This window comes from Molothrus ater, chromosome 2 (assembly GCF_012460135.2).
Source record: "Molothrus ater isolate BHLD 08-10-18 breed brown headed cowbird chromosome 2, BPBGC_Mater_1.1, whole genome shotgun sequence".
In the NCBI taxonomy this organism is placed as follows: Eukaryota; Metazoa; Chordata; class Aves; order Passeriformes; family Icteridae; genus Molothrus; species Molothrus ater.
Window position 1 is genome coordinate 111158498 of NC_050479.2, and position 18909 is coordinate 111177406.

The 18909-nt window shown below is 46.8% G+C and overlaps 1 protein-coding gene across 1 annotated transcript; it reads left to right on the forward strand.

Annotated features, from left to right (window-relative positions):
- Positions 1–8343: 8343 nt before the first annotated feature.
- ACP6 (acid phosphatase 6, lysophosphatidic) lies at positions 8344–16257 on the forward strand. The gene is made up of 10 exons (XM_036394201.1): positions 8344–8600; positions 10015–10146; positions 10240–10370; positions 11004–11083; positions 11809–11896; positions 13334–13466; positions 14196–14299; positions 15509–15604; positions 15804–15969; positions 16084–16257. The coding sequence occupies exons 1-10, from the start codon at positions 8406–8408 to the stop codon at positions 16222–16224; spliced, it is 1266 nt and encodes a 421-aa protein (XP_036250094.1). The 5' UTR covers positions 8344–8405; the 3' UTR covers positions 16225–16257.
- The last annotated feature ends 2652 nt before the right edge of the window (positions 16258–18909 follow it).

Here is an 18909-nt window from a genome sequence, read left to right on the forward strand (position 1 = left end):
CTGTTTTTTTTTTTCCTCTGAAATGAAATTTTGGATTATTTTTTCCCTCTGTGGCCTTGTATTTTCTTAGGATATAATTACACTTTGCTCTCCCTATTTCTAGCTTCACTAGACTAATCTCTGACATTTCCAGAGAAATGCCAAATTTGAGGACTTTCTGAAAAGTTCATTAAAGTACTCAGTCCTAAATCAACAACAAAGACATTCATTAAATGAAAGAGAACTTGGAATAATCCTCCCTGATTCCTGATGGATATCTCTGACCACTCAAGCACATCACAGTGAGGTACCTGAGAACTCCAGATCATCAAAGGAAAAAACATGAGATACTTTATCCTTTTTCCTGCCCTAGTGCACACATGGCACACTCCAAAGCAGTCTCCCACACCCCAAATCAGGGCTGCCATCACACCAGGTGCATTTCTAAGCAAGCAGCGAGGCTGCAGAGCACATCCACCTCACAGCACCCCACATCCACAGCATCTCAGACACGCAGACACAGACAGGCTGCTCTGTACTTCCAGGCAGTGTCACCTGCCATGTCACCCCCAGCATCTCTGCACCACAGACTGGCCTGCAGTGGGAGTCTGCAGCTTGCTCTGTTTCACTTCCCAAGACAAAGGTTAGAAGGATTTCAATCCTGATATCTTGCAAAAAGGAACAACATTTCTGACAGCTGACTGCTCTTATAACAGAAGCACTCTTACAATGAGAAGTAATATTTTAATTAGCAGTTGGAAAGCACAGTCTAGGGATGAGGTAATTTCTAATTATTGTGATGGGATTTAAAAAGGTGTGCAGTGGTACCAAGAAGTTACTGACCCTGTTGTAAATTATCGGGTAAGGTCCTAAGCAAACAGCCAGACCAGTCACCCCAGCATTAAAACCTACAAATCTGTGAAAAATTCACTGTGGTTGATACACTGCAGCTCATAATGACTATTTTTGTCCACAGTGCTGCTGTTTGTTTCAAACCATTTAGCAATATTCATTAGCTCCCCACTTCAAATTAGGGTAATTGAGAGTAAGAGAACATCCAATCAAGTTTTTTACTGCGGGAGAGATGCCCCTTTCGCTTCTCTGACTCAGGTGTTGACTCTGTTGAGTTGCAGTCAGGTTTTACCAGGAATCTTTCTTCAAAAATGCCAAATGCATCATGAAAAATGTTGCGCTGCTTCTTTCTTAAAATCTCACCATCACTGGAAATTTTAAGACATATGTTTTCCTCCCAGTTATGCTATTATTTTACAAGACAAGGACATTAAACTCCAATACCAAGACTGTTGTGCCTCTGACCCTATTTTATGGCTGAAACCACAGACCCTCAAGCCCTCATGTGTGTCAACAATCCTTAAAATTAATACTAAAACATAGTCTTACAACAAAGACTATGTCAGCCATACCATTGTCTGGGATACTTCAAATTCTTCCTCTCCAGGAATCTCAGTCACCCACATTAAATGACTCCCAATTGAGACATGAGAACTGGCAGCAGCATAAATACCCACGGAGCACTGGCTGGTACAGCTGACAGACAGATGGGATCAGAACAGCAGCAAAAGATAACACTGAGCCTGGACAAGCAGCTCAGGCACCAGCCTGGAAATTTGGAGAGTGCCCTCAGGTTCCTACTCCAAGAAGTTTTATGTCTGACAACAGGCCAGTCATCTTTGGCTTTGCCTGCCTGAAATTCCCATCTGAAAAAATATAGTGAACCCTGCCTCCCACTAAGGAGGTGCTGAGAGCCTACAGGAATGCCATGACCTGAGATAGGCAATAAATGTACAGGGGAACCAGAATAAAAAACCTTTGTGTCTTCAGAAAAATCAGTTGCTGGGGAAGACAAATCAGGATAAAAGAGTTTAAACTCTGTGTCTTCATCAACACTGTGTGTGTACCCATGCAACATGCACAAAAGAAACCCAACTCTTTCCATTTTGTCATAGCAGTGTTTCCATATCCATAAGGGTCCAGAGCTGTCAGAAAAGACCTGAAGGAAAGGTTGTACCTGTCACTCAAACAGCTACTAATATAGTGTGAAAGAAAAGCTGAGCTCTTGCACATACAAAGCCTTCTGCATGTACTTTTGCTACCTCACAGCCTTCCTGCAGAGACAGGGAATAAGTGTGATTCCCATCTGCCAAAAGATAATCTGAGTTTGAACGGCCTGCTGAATGCTGCATGAGAAATTACTCTGATTTTGATTTAGCTCAAGTTCCCAGTGCTCCCTCTGTGTGTCAGGACCCAGTTTCAAGTTCATTACCTTCGTGTTTTGAATTAGTGCCTACTGCCTGCATACAAATGTACTGTTTGCAGCCAACATTCCAACAGCTTTCCAAACCTGGGAAAACCATCAGAAGAGATGCAGTTCACTCCTTCTAGCACTGTTGCATGAGTCAGGTTCCTGTGTGCTGTTGCCTGTTCTGCCATGGATTTCAGCAGCACCAGGGCACTTTGTTAAATCCCCTCCCAACACCATCTCTTCTGGGTGGGCACCAGGAATCATCAGGATGTGTGTAGGACTTCACCAGGGAATGGTGCAGATTAATAACTGCAACCTGCTTTGCACTGCATGGATGGGAGACACTTCTAAACTATGGACCATGAAATTAATACGAGATAAGTATGTATTTCTTTAAATTATCAACAGCTGCTTTGTAATGGATTTCTCTTGCTGATTGCACGAAATAGCAAAATGCATGTCCTTTATTTCTGAATGTAAAAAATCATAGCATGTCTCATGTCTCTGCTAGTTCTTGACTTGCAGAGGAGCATCCACCCCGTGATTCTGCAACTGGTGTCACCCCAGATGTGGAGGCTGCCCAAACTCTGCCATAATTCAGTTGGTTTTATGCTTCCTCAGAGCTGGTGGTGGGGAGCTAACTGCTGTTGGCTCCCTGACATTTTACACCATCCAGTGCCTGTATCAGCCTGATATGCAAAACAGCTTCTCCATTTGACCATAAGAAGCACGTTAAAGAGACCTGCCGTACATTTGCAATTAGGTGCTGAAAAATAAAGTGACAAGACTCAATGTCTGCTTTGAAAAAGCTCTTGTTTAGACCAACAAGTCTGATTTCCACAAACCTGTAGGGGAAAATGTCATTTTTAAAAAGTTCCTTGTTTTTTGTTAATTTTTTTTTACTTTATTTTTTCCAGGGTATGGGAGCTGCAAGACCAAGAATAGCTGATGAGTTATTAACCTTTCAAAGCAGAGATTTGGCATGGGAATTCTGACAACCATCAATGTGAGCAATGCCGCCAGGCACCATTCACAATCCACAGCATCCTTCAAACCTGTCGGGGGTTTTTAGAAAGGGCTAAAAATAAATGCAGAAATGCAGCAATATATATTTACACACACACATATTATTGTTCAAAAAAAAGAACAGGTGGTCCTGCCAGCAGTGTAAACACAGATGACTCTTGAAAACAGCTAACAAACCCAGCTGAGCAGCCTTTCCTAGCCATGCAAGCAGCACTTTGAGAACTCTCCTTGAGTTCTCCCAACCAGAATCATCTGGGATCCAGACTCTCTCTCATGACAAGGCCTGGGTACTCCCAAGTGTCTTGATTTCCTCCACCCAATATATTCACACAATTCTACCCTCTTGACCTCCTGTGGATTATTGCCCTTCTGAAAATAACACACATGGAACAGCTGGTGGGGCCAGAAATGTCTTAAATGTAAATAGCACAAGTCCCTGTTTTCTAGCTCCCCACCACTTGATCTGACCCCTATCCTCATGTAATGAAGAGGAGAATTCCCTGAAGGGGAAAAAGGATCAGGGCACTATGGACAGCCCAGAAGGATTCAAACAGCAAACATGAGTGGCTGCATGTTGAAACCCATCAAGTCCCCTACCTGCAGGGAAAGTGAAGAAGAAAATATGAAACAGTCCTGGAGTCGCAAAATTTATCCTAAACCTGCAGGAAAAAAAAAAAAAAAAAGAAGAAAAAAAAGAAAAAAAAGAAGGAAAAAACCCAAACCCACCAACATTTCAACTCAGATTTCAGTTATGTCTCCTCTGCCCACCACAGGAAGAAGACTGATGTCACAGGCTGAATCACACACATAAATCCTCCTGGATGGTCACTTCTCTCTAAGTATGAAAGCATGACAAAACAACTTTGCTAGGAGTCTGTAAGGCTCAACATCATCTCTTTGCAGCCCTTCTCTCCTGGCTGTTTTGAAAAAAAGCAAATGTAATTTATACTTGCACCATCTCCTTTTTAATTTCACCTCATCCCAAAACATTTGGTCTAATAGAAATACCTTGGTTCAATATATATCCATGAAAAGTAAATGAGGTGATAAAGCTTAGAAGTGCCAAATGGTTAAGTGCTGCCACAGGGGAGTACATCTGCCACAGCATCAGAGCACCGAGTCCCAGGATGCAGCATCTCGGGCACAGTGACAGACTGGCAGCTCTCCCACCACACCTGGACTGAAAAGGCACGGAGAGTCCACCTGACATGGCTGGGAACAGCTTATCCAGCTTGCTTCTGGAGGCTCCTACTTCCCTCAGCCTTCCTGTGCAAGGGAAAAACACTCTTTCAAAGCTGAAGAGAAAACCAGCCTGCTGTTCTCCCAGAGCGGCGCATAATTGAGTCGGCATGATGCCGCACACCACCAAATGCAGCAGATGGCTGCAGGCATCATCCAGTTTAGGATGACAAAGTTGGAACAAAAGAAAAACAGAAGGCAGGGAATGCATCTTCTGCTCTGGGTTACTGGGCAGGGGCTGAACTTTGGCTCACTCGGTCCATCGCCAGCACACAGCCAGCTTCCAGCTCTCCCACTGCCACACGGACAATGACCAAATGCCCAAGCCTGGAAATGACAAAGAAAAGTGAGGGGAAGCCACATCTTCCCAGGTAAAAGAGGCAGGAAACTACCAGCTGTCTGATGACCTTTCTAAAACACATAAAAGAAAATCTCCAAAAATCCCCTTACAATGCCAGCCCTAAATATGACAAGTCTGACTTCCAGGACTCTCCCACAAAACCTGCAGGAATTCAGAAATTAAATTATGACCTCTGTGTATTGACACACATCATTTCACTGCTGGAAGGTAAAGCACTGATGTGAAAGCATGCAGAAAATGAGACAAGATGCGTCAGACAGTGTACCATGAATGGTGCCTTGCAGGGAGGGCTCGGCCTGTGGTGGCATTTAGGAGTTTATTTTTGCCAAATCCACCCCAAAGGATCACAGACTTTAGGAGTGGAAACATTCCTTCCATTTCCCTAGGCGCCTTGCTCACAAAGCAGCTGCCTACAAGGTTCACCACAACAGACAGACTGGAGGAGACAAGAGTGATATGGCTCCACAGGAAGCTGCACAGCACACTCAAACAATTTATTTATAAAGTTCAGCCCTTTGTGAAGGCAATACAGCTTCCATGCCCAGACTGACCGGTTTATAATAGCCACTGTGGTCAGCAGTCCTTGCAGGACACAGAGACACCACCATTAGCTTCAGAATTGGGAATGGAGAAAGCTCTTTTGGCTGCAGGATGCAGCAGCCTGTGATCCCGAACATGAATCCTGCACATACTCCTGCCCATGTTGCATTTGAGACTTCAGTACCTGTGATCGCTTCAAGGGACCAGAGTGAAAGCACCCTCACTGCACTCAGAAAGCCAGCCATGGGAACATTTTGGAGTGGAAGAAGTTTTTTGGAAGGGCAGGAAAACACTTTGTGCTACAGCAGAGCAGCCAAGACACCACCCAGAGGTGGAGCTGCCCCAAAACAAGGCTGGCACACAGAGATACGGTGCTTGGCAGGAGCTGCTTGTGGCCCACTTTGGGCAGTCACACCAGGCTGGTTAAGCCACCCTCCTCCAGCAGCCAGGCTCCCAGCCCAGCTGCAGCCTGTGTGGTGAAGAGCTGTGGGAGAATGTTTCCAGTTCACTCTCCTTGCTGAGCAAAACATGCTAGGGAAAGGAACCAAAGAAGTCAAGGCAACATGTGTATTTTCTGACCCCTACCAATCGGGGGGAAATAAACCCAACTCCCTAAGGGGCACCCAAATGCTATTTGTGCCTCTACCATACAAACATTTTATGGTAAATCTCTGATTTACGCCATAAGGAGATAAAGATCTTTCATAGAATGATAGAATGGTTTGGGTTGGAAGGGGACCTTGAAGATCATCCAGCTCCAAACCCCCCCTATAGGCAGGAACACCAACTAGACCAGGTTGCCCAGAGCCCCATCCAACCTGGCCATCCTTTACCTTTGTTCAGGGACAAGGTGTTCACTTAGTCCAAAAAACAATAAACCACACCAACTCATGAGGTTAAATTGTTTCTTTTGTGAGTATTTTTTAAGCATTATTTAATTTCAATCCATGTTGTGGAACAAAAAAATCTAAAAATTGGCCTCATACCTTATCAATGTATCAGCCACACATTGACTGTGTGACTTGGTCAAACTACAAAACTCAGGCCTCACACCTTATCAATGTATCAGCCACACAATGACTGTGTGACTTGGTCAAACTACAAAGCTCACTATGACTCCGTTTCCTCTTCAAAAAAAGGAAGATGTAAACACAAACTTATAAAACCAGAGTGTTCTGAGGCGCGACACATTTTTGCAGCACTGTAAAAGGCAAATGATAGCAATCTAATATTTCGCAAAGATAGCAATCATTGCATTTTGGTTAAATTCCAACCAGGAGGAAATTTGCACTCTGCTTTCAGAGTGGAAAGTTTCCTGAAACTTGCTTGTTCATTAGAGCTCATTACTTTCCTTCAGTGAAAAAAAATTCACCCCTGGTGGCCATTGGATTAGCCTTCTGCTCCTCATCTGGTCACAAAAAAGCAACAGAAGGGTAAAAATAACAGGTCCTTTGAAAATGTTTCTGTAAAGATGGTGCATCTTAGAATAAATTTCTACACAGTCGGACAAAGGAAAAAAAAAACAGGGCAACACCATTTGCTAAAAAATTGACAGCCGCCTGCTATTTTGGAGATCTCTCCTCTAATTGCAGGCACCTGCTGTGGCGTGGTGTACTCTAAAATATATCTCACCAGTAATGCTGCTTGGCAGCAGCCAGGGCCACCCAGGAGAGACCTTGCAGTCCCAGGCTTCACACTTCACAGGAACTGGGGTTTTCTTCCAGGGTAACATTTGAGTGGAAATACAAATAAATTCAGTGTGAGCCTCTCTCCTTGCTCACTTCTATCACATCACCTCTATGTCTCTTCCACCCTCCCTCCCTCCTCTTAACTACTTTTTCCTGTTCCCTCTCCCCTCAGCATTCCTGACCCTTCGCTCTCTTGCAACACAAAATTCAGGCTTGATTCCTTCATTTGTTATTTTCTTAGCTTCTGAAATATTTTTCCCGTTCTCTCTTTGCTTTTGTTGTGCCTCTGTGTTTCACATACTCTTAAGCTCAGAAAACTGAGGCAACCCTATCAGAACTGCAGGGCTTTGAAAGAAACGAGGAGATGACCAAAATCCCTGCTCTGCAGGTTCTGGTGCCTCTGCCAGCCTCACACCACCTGCAGCGGCTCCTCCCTCTGGCCTTTGTGCAGGCCACCATCCTCTCCCTCCTCTTTCTCCTTCACCCTTGCTCTGCTCCCTGAAACACCTCCAGGGATTATGACTCCAAGACCTCCCTGGGCAGCCCATCCCAATACCTTTTGTGTGAAGGAATTCCTCTGAATGTGCAGCCTGAACCTCCCCGGCACAGCTTGAGGCAGAGACCGAACCCCCCCTGGCCGCACCGTCCTTTCGGGTGGCTGTAGAGCAGTGAGGTCCCCCCTGAGCCTCCCTCTCTCCAGACTCAACACCCCCAGCTCCCTCAGCGCCTTCTCACAACACTTGCGCTCCAGACCCTTCCCCTGACTCGCTCCAGCCCCTCAAGGCCTTTTCCGAAGTGAGTGGCCCAGAACTGGACACAGCGTTCGAGGTGTGGCCGAGTACAGAGGGGCAATCGCTGCCCTGCTCCTGCTGCCCACGCTACTCCTGCTCCAGGCCAGGGTGCCATTGGCCTCCTTGGCCACCTGGGCACACCTGGCTCAGTTCAATCGCTGTGACCAGCGCCCCAGGTCCTTTTACAGTGGGCCACCTTCCAGCCACTCTTCCCCGAGCCTGGAGCGCTACACGGGGTTACTGTGCACACTGGCACCCCGCGAGGCCCCAAGGAAGATAACGAAATGCAAACGGCGAGCGGAGGCACGTGGATGCCGGCAGCCTCGGGCGACGGCCGTGCCCCCATCGGGGCGGGAGCGCGGCCCGTCCCGCCCAGCGCCGCACGGTTCTCCGCGCGGCGCCCGCCGGAAGCCGCAGTCCCCGCCTGGTCCTCGTCCGTGCTCGTTTCCAGGCGGGGCTCAGCCGGGGACTGCGCTTCCCACCGTTCCCCGCGGTGCGGCCGGGCCGGCGGGGCTGCCATGGGCTGGGGGGTCCGGCTGTGGGTGCTGGGCGGCCTGGCCGCCTGGACGCAGCGGCGGCGGGCGGCGGCGGCGGCCGCCGAGTGGGGCGACAGCGAGGCCGGGCGGCGGCGGTATCTGGATCTGAGGCTGGTGCAGGTTCTGTTCCGGCACGGGGCGCGCACCCCGCTGCGACCGATCCCGGGGCCAGAGCCGGTGAGCTCGGGACGGGACGGGTCGGGGCAGGGTGGTGCGGAGTTGCCCCGAGCCGGCGGCGTGCCTGCCGCTGAGCTCCTGCCTTGCTCCCGGCACCCTGGTGGTTTGGCGTTTATTCCCCTTCCCGAAGCGATACCGAGAGTAATTTCCGAGGGGAAAGCGGCGGAATGTGGGAGCTTGCAGCCCATGCCGCGAGTGGCTGGAAAGATGCCCAGTGGAAAAAGGCCTGGGGGTGCTGCTTGGCAGCGATTGAAGTGAGCCCGATGTGCCCGGGTGGCCGAGGAGGCCAATGGCACCCTGGCCTGGAGCAGGAGTAGCGTGGGCAGCAGGAGCAGGGCAGGGATCATCCCTGTCCAGTTCTGGGTCCCTCAGTTCAGGAAGGACATTGAGGGGTGCTGGAGCGAGGCCAGAGAAAGGCCACGGACCTTGGGAAGGGTCTGGAGCACAAGTGTTAAGAGAAGCCACCGAGGGAGCTGGGGGTGTTTGGTCTGGAAAAGAGGAAGCTTCGGGGTGACCTTATCACTCTCTACAACTTCTTGAAAAGAGGTTGTTGCCAGTTATGGGTCAGGCTTTTCTCCCAGGGAATAAGTGGCAGGATGAGAGGAGACAGTCTTTATTTAATCTGTGCCCCAGGAGGTTCAGGTTGGACATTAGGAGGAATTTCTTCACAAAGAGGGGGATTAGACATTGGAATGGGCTGCCCAGGGAGGTGTTGGAGTCCCCATCCCTGGAGGTGTTAAACGAAGGACTGGAGGACGTGGCACTGTGGCCTGGTTGACACAGTGGTGCTCAGTCACACGTTGGGCTTGATGATCTCAGAGGTCTTTTCCAACCTAATTAATTCTGTGATTCTTTAAAGTAGAACAGCAATAGCACATTAGTGGGACAGATGACAGCAGAGGGAACAATTGCTGCAACTACCGGAAGCCCTCAGGGGCAGGATACAGGGATGGGCATCCCGGGACTTTACTCCAAGGCCAAGCTGTGCACCTCAGAACAGGTGCTCAGCAAAGGTGTGGCTCATGCCTCAGTGTTACCACAAGGGATCTGGCTTCCCCAGCTTCCACTGAGGTGGCCTGGGGAGCCAGCAGGGGTTAGCTCAGGTAGTTTCCTGTAGCAGCTTTTAGATGTGTAACAAAGAGCAGCAATTGTGACTTCCTACAGATTCTTCTCCTGTAAGGGAAGTAAAGCAAGTACTGCATTTCCTGCACATCACATCTGCAAATCCAGAGAGTAGCACTGCTCTCATTTCTCTATGAGCTGTGTAAAGAGATCCCTTTGTCTCCGTGTTGTGTTGCTGGCAAGCCAGCACACTGTAACACTCCAACTTTAGTTTAATGCTCTTAAAAGTCCTTGGTTTAATGCCCTTGAAAGTTTTCCACTGAAACCATTTGTTTGTTGTTTGTTTTTGAAGCGGGTGGAATGGCATCCCACTCTTTTAGATGTACCTCCTAAGACTAAGTTTGATTACATGGTGACAGACCTAAATGGAGGACCTCAACCTCCCTCGCTCTTGGATGAGGAATACTGTAAGACTGTTTTTAAGGTGAGAGTATATTTGCTGGTGGATTCCTCTTTCCTCTGTAGACTTTTTGATTTCCATGGTCCACTGGAGACCTCTCCTTCTCTTTGCTCTTAGGGTGGTGCAGTCGCAGGACAGCTGACCTCTGTGGGGATGCAGCAGATGTTCACCCTGGGCGAACGGCTGAGGAGGAACTACATGGAAGAAGTCCAGTTTCTTTCACCAACATTTAAGCCTGCTGAGGTCTTGTGAGTCTCTCAGTTCCCTCCTGGACCTTCCTTTCTCCCTGCCTCTTAACCAGTAGCCTTGTGCTAGGAAAAACTCTGGCTAGCATATCCTTCTTCACCCCATAGCAAACTATCTGGCCCCCCTAGGCCTTCATCTTTGCTCAGCCTGCAGGGCCTGCACTAGAAATCATGGTACAAAGCATCCAATTGCCCAGCAGTCCTGAGAGTGATGCCAGGGGCAGATTCATCTCACCTAGGCTGAGCCACTGACAGTGCTGTTACGCACTTTTGTGGTGAGCGAAGAGAAACAGGCATTTCTGGAGCACTTTAACTCACGTGCAAACAGCTGAAGTTCAGTGAGATGAAGCAACCCCTGCTGCTCACATCAGTAATGCTGAGAGCATCTGGCTTAGGATGAGATAAAAAAATCACACCAGAGAAGTGCCAGTTTATCTCCACTATCTCTGACATGCAGTTAAAGGGTGTTCAGATTGTAGGTGAATACCTAAGATATCTACAGTGACAAAAGATGAGTCCTACACAGATTTCCAAAGCCATGGTGGAATCCTCAGTTCCAGCAAGACCTTCCCCAGCTGCAGCCATGTTAACATGAAGGAGAAAGTGCTGCCTCACAAACTGCTTTCTCTCTTTCAGCATCCGTTCCACTAATATTTTCCGGAATCTGGAGTCCACACGCTGTGTGCTTGCTGGGCTGTACCAACAGCAGAATGAAGGTTGGGGAGACTTCTGAATAGTGCCTTTCCTTGCTTAGTCTTCCCTAGATGCTCACACCTTCTGTATCCTAACTCTCTCTGGCTCCTACTTGTTACTTCTTCCTCGGTTCTTTGCTCTTAGCTCCCTTCCTCAGTTCTCCTGGTCCTGTAGATTCTTTACCAGCTTGTCACTTGTTCCCTCTCTTTGCATATCTTTCTGCTGCTCTTTCAGACCTGCTGAGGAGGTTAGTGTTAACCCTCTTCAAAATCAAGAAGGCAAAAAGTTCACACATCAGAAAAAGGTTTCTCAGGGAAACCCAAGTGTCTTGGATACAAGTTCAGTATCTGGAGTAACTTTCACCTGTATCCTACAGTTGGTAACTACTTGTTCTAAAAATACGCTCTGCATTTTAAAGATCTCACATCTGCTCCTTCCACATTCAGTTCCACTAACAAGTAGAAGTGACTTGCCAGAGCTCCTTACACTTCATGACACAGAGAGTAATTTTTGGCACTAGAGAAATGAACACACAACTGGGAAGCTTTACAAGGTGCACAGCAGGCATCCCTGTGGAAATAAATGCACAGAAACAAGTACAGTGGCTTGTGTTGCAGGTGATAGCTCGGGGGAAATTGCTAGTTGATAACACTGGACTTGAGCACAAAGACTGTGGGAGTGATTATAAAGCAGTCTAAAGAAACACAGATGCACTACTGATCACAGAAACTTCCTTCTTGTTCCACAGGACCTGTTGTCATTGTCACTGATGAAGCATGCTCTGAAATGCTCTACCCCAATTACCAGAACTGCCCGCGCCTGAAAGACTTGACCAGGTAATTGCCAGCAATATCTCCCTGTATGATTTCACTGCTGTTTCGTTTCAGCAGTAGTCATTTACAACAGCACATTTTCTTCCCATTTTCCAATTTCTTTCCCTACCACTTACTGTTCTTTGGGAATGGTTAGCTAGTTGTATAAAATACTTGGTAAGCGGAATTATACACCAGGCAGTGGCAGCAGAAGAAAATAAAATAGAGACTTTTCCTTGAAAGACCAGTTTAATTTAGTCTGTGTCTAGCAAACATTCATTACTAGCTAATGTACAGCTAGTCTGTAGCATTGCTGCAGGGCAGAATTAATGTCATCTACATCTCTTAACAAGCCTTTCAAGTGTGAACATATTGGGCCTCCTTTTTATATTCAGCTTCTGGTCTGGGGGTTATTTCAGCACTCCCGTCACATTCATACCTTGAAGAAAGTGAAACATACTCAGCCTTGACACATTTAATGAAGGCTAATGAAGTGAAATAAGGAAGATCCTACATAGAACACTCATGTTTGTGGAGTCAAGTTCTCTGAAATGCCTGTGCCAGGTTTGGGCACAGGGCAGAAAATGAAAAAGAGAGGCAGATACACTACACTTTGGCTGGGTTGTACATTAGCATATTTTTGCCCAAAATTCAAGAGCTTTCAGAATTCACTTGCAAGAGCTCACTGTGCAGTGCTTAACTCTGCAGGCAAAGGATTGATCTAGACAGTGGTGAGGTGACAGTCCCTAAAAGCTGCATATTCAGCCTCCTTGACTAACGTCACCTGTCCAAAAAAGGAGTAAACTGCAGGGTCTGCTGCTCCCTGCCCCCCTCTGCCCACCAACTGCACCTTTTGTGACCATATCAAAGTAGATGTTTTGAACTGCACTAAGCACTGCCTCAGCTTGCAGACTATCTAGGGAGTACAACGGCCAGCACGGATATTCTCAGCTAAATTCTTTAAAATAAAATTTAAAGCAGGATAAAGATGCAAATGGGTTCTAACAAAGCAAAAGTTGGATTTAAGCTACAAGCGAGTATCTAGGTGTTTCCCATTTCCCACACTATACAGCAGACAGTTTAAAGCTGCTTCTTTCATGAGGCAGTTAAAGGCTACTCCCTGAAGACACAGACCTGTGCTGTTCCAGTATGACCAGATCTGTTAGCTGATACACAGTCCTTGCTTATGGGAGGCACTTCTGGGGTGTTCACATCTCATCTTAATTTTTCCTCCTGCCTTTGGGAGAGCAGAGAGCCAGCTCTGATCCTTGAAATCTGGATACAGCCTCTGTCCTTTCTGCAGCTCAGAATCCCAACATCAGGAATGCCTCAGTATACTGCAGTGCTTCTCTTCTGCCCCTCACTGATGTGGGAGAACTCCACTGGGCTGGGTGATGAGAAAAACAAAAGATAGAAAGCCTGCTGTGTGAAAAAATTTTGGTTTTCTTAATTCCTTTACAGGGATAGGTCAGAGAAAGCTATGCACCAGCCAGGTGTCTGTGATGACTTGGAAAAAATTAAGAAGAGTATGTGCATTAATGATGATGAGTCTGTGGATTTTTTTGTCCTCCTTGATAACATTTCTGCTGAGCAGGTGAGCCGAGCCTTTCTGCATCCCCTTACCATGTACATGGAGGAAATCACAGTGCCAGCACCCACAGATACTAATGTGCACTCCAGTAGCTTTCTATGCAACCCAGAATGCTTATAGAAATAGCATGGCCTTTTGATAAAAAGCAGGCTGTGGGGTCAGCCTTGCTGTGGGATGGATGAAGACTTGTCTCCAGTACCTTAAAATCCAGGGACAGCAAGCCTCCAAACCTCTTCCCTGCACTCCTCTAAGTATTTCTTTCAAGTGTAATGTAGAGCTAATAGAGACATTGGGGCTTGCTTCCCCATTATAAAGTGCTTTCCCTTTTTTGGCACTCAGCACTTAACAGTCATCTTAATCCCAGTTCCAGCACACTACCTGTGAGCCAGACTGCTTCTGCTACTGGAAGGAAGTTGGGCACATTTCTACTCCTCCTTAGTGCCTCTTTTTTGCTGGAGCTAATGATAACTGGTCTGCCAGCTGAATGGCTCAATGTGTTACACTCTCCATGGAACTGGATCCTTAAGAACAAACATCCATCCTTTTGGTAGACAGAGCAAGTCTGTATGTTTAAAACCATCCCAAAAATCCTCACATGAGGATCACAGTACAATACTGTAGTACAAATGGTGTGACACGAGCAGCTGTTTTCTGTGGGCAGCCATCCATGTGTCTTCAGGCTGGGTTCAGAAAGAGTCAAACCCTACCACTCTGCTGTATTCCTCCTTCCAGGCACACAATTTGCCAAGCTCCCCTGTGCTGAAGAGCTTCCAGCAGACAGTGGAGCGCCGATGTATTGACTCCATGCTTTTCCTTCTGGGAGACAGTTGTTCCAGGTGATTGCCTGTGTCCATGCCTCTGGCCTTAGTGGCTGTCTTACCTAGGGTGGATGTGCTAAACCAGCTTACTTCAGCAGACAGAAATGCTTTCCCATCTGCTGCATTCCCTCACCAGAGCCCACTCATGAGTTTTGTGCCTCACCCATCTCAATGTAAAGTTCAGCACCCTGAGCCCTAGGAAAAAGGAGTGCACACTGAGGAGTGTGAGGAGACCAGGATGCCACTGAGGTCGGCAGTGAAGGCCTCAGTTGCCACAGAGGTTTAAGTGAACCAGTGGCAAAAGCAAAAGCAAAGAGGAGATGCTTCCAGCCCATGCCCTGAGGCTGCCCTTGAAGTTGCACAAGTACAGTCCAAATTCCAGCCTGGGAAGCTTATCCCAGGGATGGCACCTGCACAGCTCGACTGAGAAGCGCTGGCGCTAGCGGAAAAAGTGATGCCAGGCCCTGCACACATGTAACTACTTGCAGAGAGAATCTGCTGCTACGTGCAGCTAATTACCTCCTCCACAGTTGTTTGTAAAGGCTGGCTGAGTTGCTAGCCTAGCAGTCATTTTCCTTTCAGATTCATTTGCAGCTGCCACATTCACCAGCTCTTCTCAGGTGGTAGTATAGGACTGTCTTTACCATGTATTAGAGATCTCAGGTAATGAAAGACTGATTGATCCCATTCCCAAACACCCAGGAGAGTTAGTCACACACATCTTCCATTTCCACTGATGTATTCATTAGGTAGAGGGAGTTTCTTCCCACCAGATATTGTATAAAGATCATCTCTTTCTTTAATCTACTTTTTAAATACAACAACCACTTTCTTGAATCCTGCCTCTCCTCACCAAAGACCCCAACCACTTCAGCTGCTGTTTTGCAGCAGTTATCTTCCCTAGCTGAAACCCATGCACTCAAAAAAACATACCAGGGAAACAAAACAGTCTAGAGAACAATCCAAGAGTTTCTAGATTGTCATTTACATGGCCACACCTCATGAGACTGCTTGTTAACACCTCTCTTCTCCCATTCTGCAGTCACAGTAGAGTGGTGACTGTACAACAGGTGAACTAAGAATTGGCCATATTAATTGCATTTAATAGTTCTTAGCTACACTCAGTGCAGGTGATCAAATCATAAGAGAAAAGCAGGTTCTCAAGTTTTCATGTATAACCGTGTGAAAGTTTTAAAACTAGTAAATTTATTTCTGCTTCTTTTCTAGAGAAATGCTTCAGATGAGTATTGGCCTCCTGTTCAATACCTTAGAGAAGAACATTAAAGCAGCAATAAATCCCTCAAATCCAGCTGAAAAGGCCAGGTACAGCACAGAACTCCTCCTCTAATCGTTATAAATTCTAACTTGATGGCACTGTGAAAAACTGGTCCAGAAAGACATTGAATGTGGGGGATTAAAAGGAGTGCTCACCTGCTAAAAAAAGCATGAGTGCTACTGCCTATCCATGGAGGAACACAGCTGACATTCCAGGTCTGTCTTTTCCTTTCTATTTCTCTTCCAGAAAGCTCTTCCTTTATGCTTCTCATGACTCCACTCTTATTCCTCTCCTGCTGGCACTGGGCACCTTTGATAACAAGTGGCCACCTTATGCTGCTGATGTGACCCTGGAACTGTACCAGCACCGGTGCTCCAAGGAGTGGTTTGTGCGCGTGACCTACCAGGGAGAGGTGAGATCCCGTGGCAAGTCCCTCCTACAAATCTTGGGCTTGTGGTTCCACCATGCAGCAAAAAAGAGCTTTGGCAGTGCACAATATCTGTGATTCTGTCTCTTTGCCTTGCAGGAGCAAGTGGTGAAAGGCTGTAAAACAGGTCTCTGCTCACTCGAAGAATTTCTGGAAGTTCTTTCACGGTACTCGCTCACTCCAGAGAAGCACAGCAGCCTGTGCTGCAAAGTGGACAGGAGTTGGGAAACTAACTCATAATTAGTTATAAATTAAAGTTAGTTTATTGTCACAGTCTTCGACTATTTTTCTTTATGTCCTTGCTAGCCTTCTCTATTCCAAATGTATTTTAGATGAGGGGACATTTTCCTACCAGACACAGGGTGGCACAGTGTCACTTTACACTGTTAGCAGCAGGCTGAAAGAAGCCACGTGACAGAATGGCTCAAGTTTACTTCTGAGGTGACCACACAAAAGCAGGGAGAGGCTGAAAACAGCAAGGGCGAGAACAGACCATTTAAAATTGCCCATCTGTATCAGGAATACCTCTTCCTCATATGCTGGGACTGTGGGATGAAGCCCAGCTTGCTCTGTGCGACCAGACTTGAAAGCTTTGACATAACATTGATCGTATGTTTGGTAAACTGCAGAAGCTATTGTGCCTTTCCCATTCTTTAGGCATGTTGGAGGGTTGCTCTCTGCAGACAGATGAGCCTCCCTAATTGCACAGCATTTAGCTACCCCATCTTCTTGAGGGCATTTTCGTGCACAGGAAACATCTCCAAAGGGACAGCAAGCCTCCAAACCTCTTCCCTGCACTCCTCTAATTATGGAAATTCTGCCATGAACATGCAGAACAACCACAGTGGGCCAAGTACAAGAACACACAATCTTGGTGAACTCTGCTTAATGTGCTTTAAACAAGGAAGTCTGGGGAGCTGCTATCAACTTCGGCAGCAGTGATCTATTTTGCCCTTGCTGAAAGAGGAATACAGCACTACTTCTGGCTGAGATGACAGCTTTGCCTTTGAGACAGTACTGGGAATCACAATGTTGCCAAAGTGATAGAATCAGAATGGTCTGGGTTGGAAGGGACCTTAAAGGTCATATACCATTCCAACCGCCTGCCATGGGCAGGTATGCCATCCACTTGAGCAGCTCAAAGCTCCATCCTACCTGGTCTTAAACACTTTCAGGGATGGAGCATCCACAGCTTCTCTGAGCAATCTGTGCCAGTGGCTCACCACTCTCAAAGAATTCAACCTAAATCTCTCCTCTTTAGTCTAAAACTGTTCTCCCTTGTCCTATCACTGTCTGTCCATATAAAGAGTCACTCTCTATCTTTCTTATAAGCCCCCCATTAGGCACTGCAAGGCTGCTTTAAAGTCCTTCTGGAGCCTTCTCTTTTCCTGGCTTAGCAGCCCCAACTCTCAGCCTGTTTTCACAACAGAAGTTTTCCAATCCTCTGATAATCTTTGTGGCCTCCTCTGAACTGATCTGTACAGGTCCACATCTTTCTTGTGCTGGGTGCCCCAGAGCTGGATGCAGCACTGCAATGGGGTCTCACCAGAGCAGAGCAGAGGGGCAGAATCCCCTCCTTGACCTGCTGCCCACAGGGCTTTGGATGCAGCCCAGAAGATGGTTGGCTTTTTGGGCTGTGAGCACACAGTGCTGGCTCATGTCCAGCTTTTCATCCACCACAATTCCCAAGTGCTTCTCCACAGGGCTGCTCTCAATGACTTCTTCTCCTAGGCTGGTCTCATGTCTGGGATTGCCCTGACCCAGGTGCAGCACCATGTACTGAGACTTGTTGAACCTCACTAGGTTCTCACAGTCTCACTTCTCAAGTTTGTCCAGGTCCTTCGCTTGTGTCAATGGCACCACTTGACTTCATGTCCTCTGCAAACTTGCTGAGGGTGCACTTGATCTCACTGAATATTTAACTGAAAAAGATCTCCACTTTTCAATAAGTAAATAAAACGTAGTCCCTACTTCCTTTGGGATAGGCAGGTTAAAACAGGGGGGACCATTTATTAAAATGGACCTGGAATTTAGGTTCTGTGTTACCTCTTCTCGCTTAGAGAAAAAAAATCACTTAATGTAAGCCATTGACAGATATGTGATGGAAGCACTACAGCACCTTTTCCCTAAGAAGAATGGGCTGGATTTACCCCTACCCTTTCATTAGCCTGCCCCCACCACAATTGCATGTTGACACACGCAACAGTGAAAAGAATAATTTGAATGCTAAATACAATGCTGGAAGTCTCATTAAACTGCTATTAGAAGCTGTCAAAAAAGCAAACAAAACATTGTTATTTTCCATCAAGTTTTTGTACAGCCTGAAACCATAATGCCACTACATAAAAATCAGTGCCTACCCCTCCTTAAGAACAGTGTGTTCTGCTCTAATCAAGATCCCTCTTATACACAGTTTCAAGTATTTGGGGAACAGTGATGAAAATTTAGGTCTACGATTACAAGTTATTTGTGAGGCATGAACTGCTTGGAAAAAGGCATCAGGAACTTTGACCATACAAAAGGGGAATTCACATACCTATTCTTAAATAATAACTAGGAGCATCCCCAACAAAACTGACGAGCAGCCAGGTAAAAAATTGCAACACAGCCACAAGCCAGAGCACTCAGAAGCACAAGTTGCTCAAGAGGGCACGGCTTTTACACAATTAAGATCCTCCTATCACTCTAGGCAGGGTAACACTAATTTCAGTAACAGCAGAAGACCTCAGAAAAGCAAGCCAGCTTCTTGGCAGTGGCTTGGAGGAAGGCACCACTGGAAACAGGTCTTTACTGTCTCTTGCAGGGTTTCTGCAGTGCCCCCTCTGCCCTGTTCTAGCCTTATCTTCCCCTCAGTGTCAAAGTGGTTGGGCCATGCAATGGTCCATCCCATTGAGCACTTCCATGGCAGTTGTGGCCCACAGGATG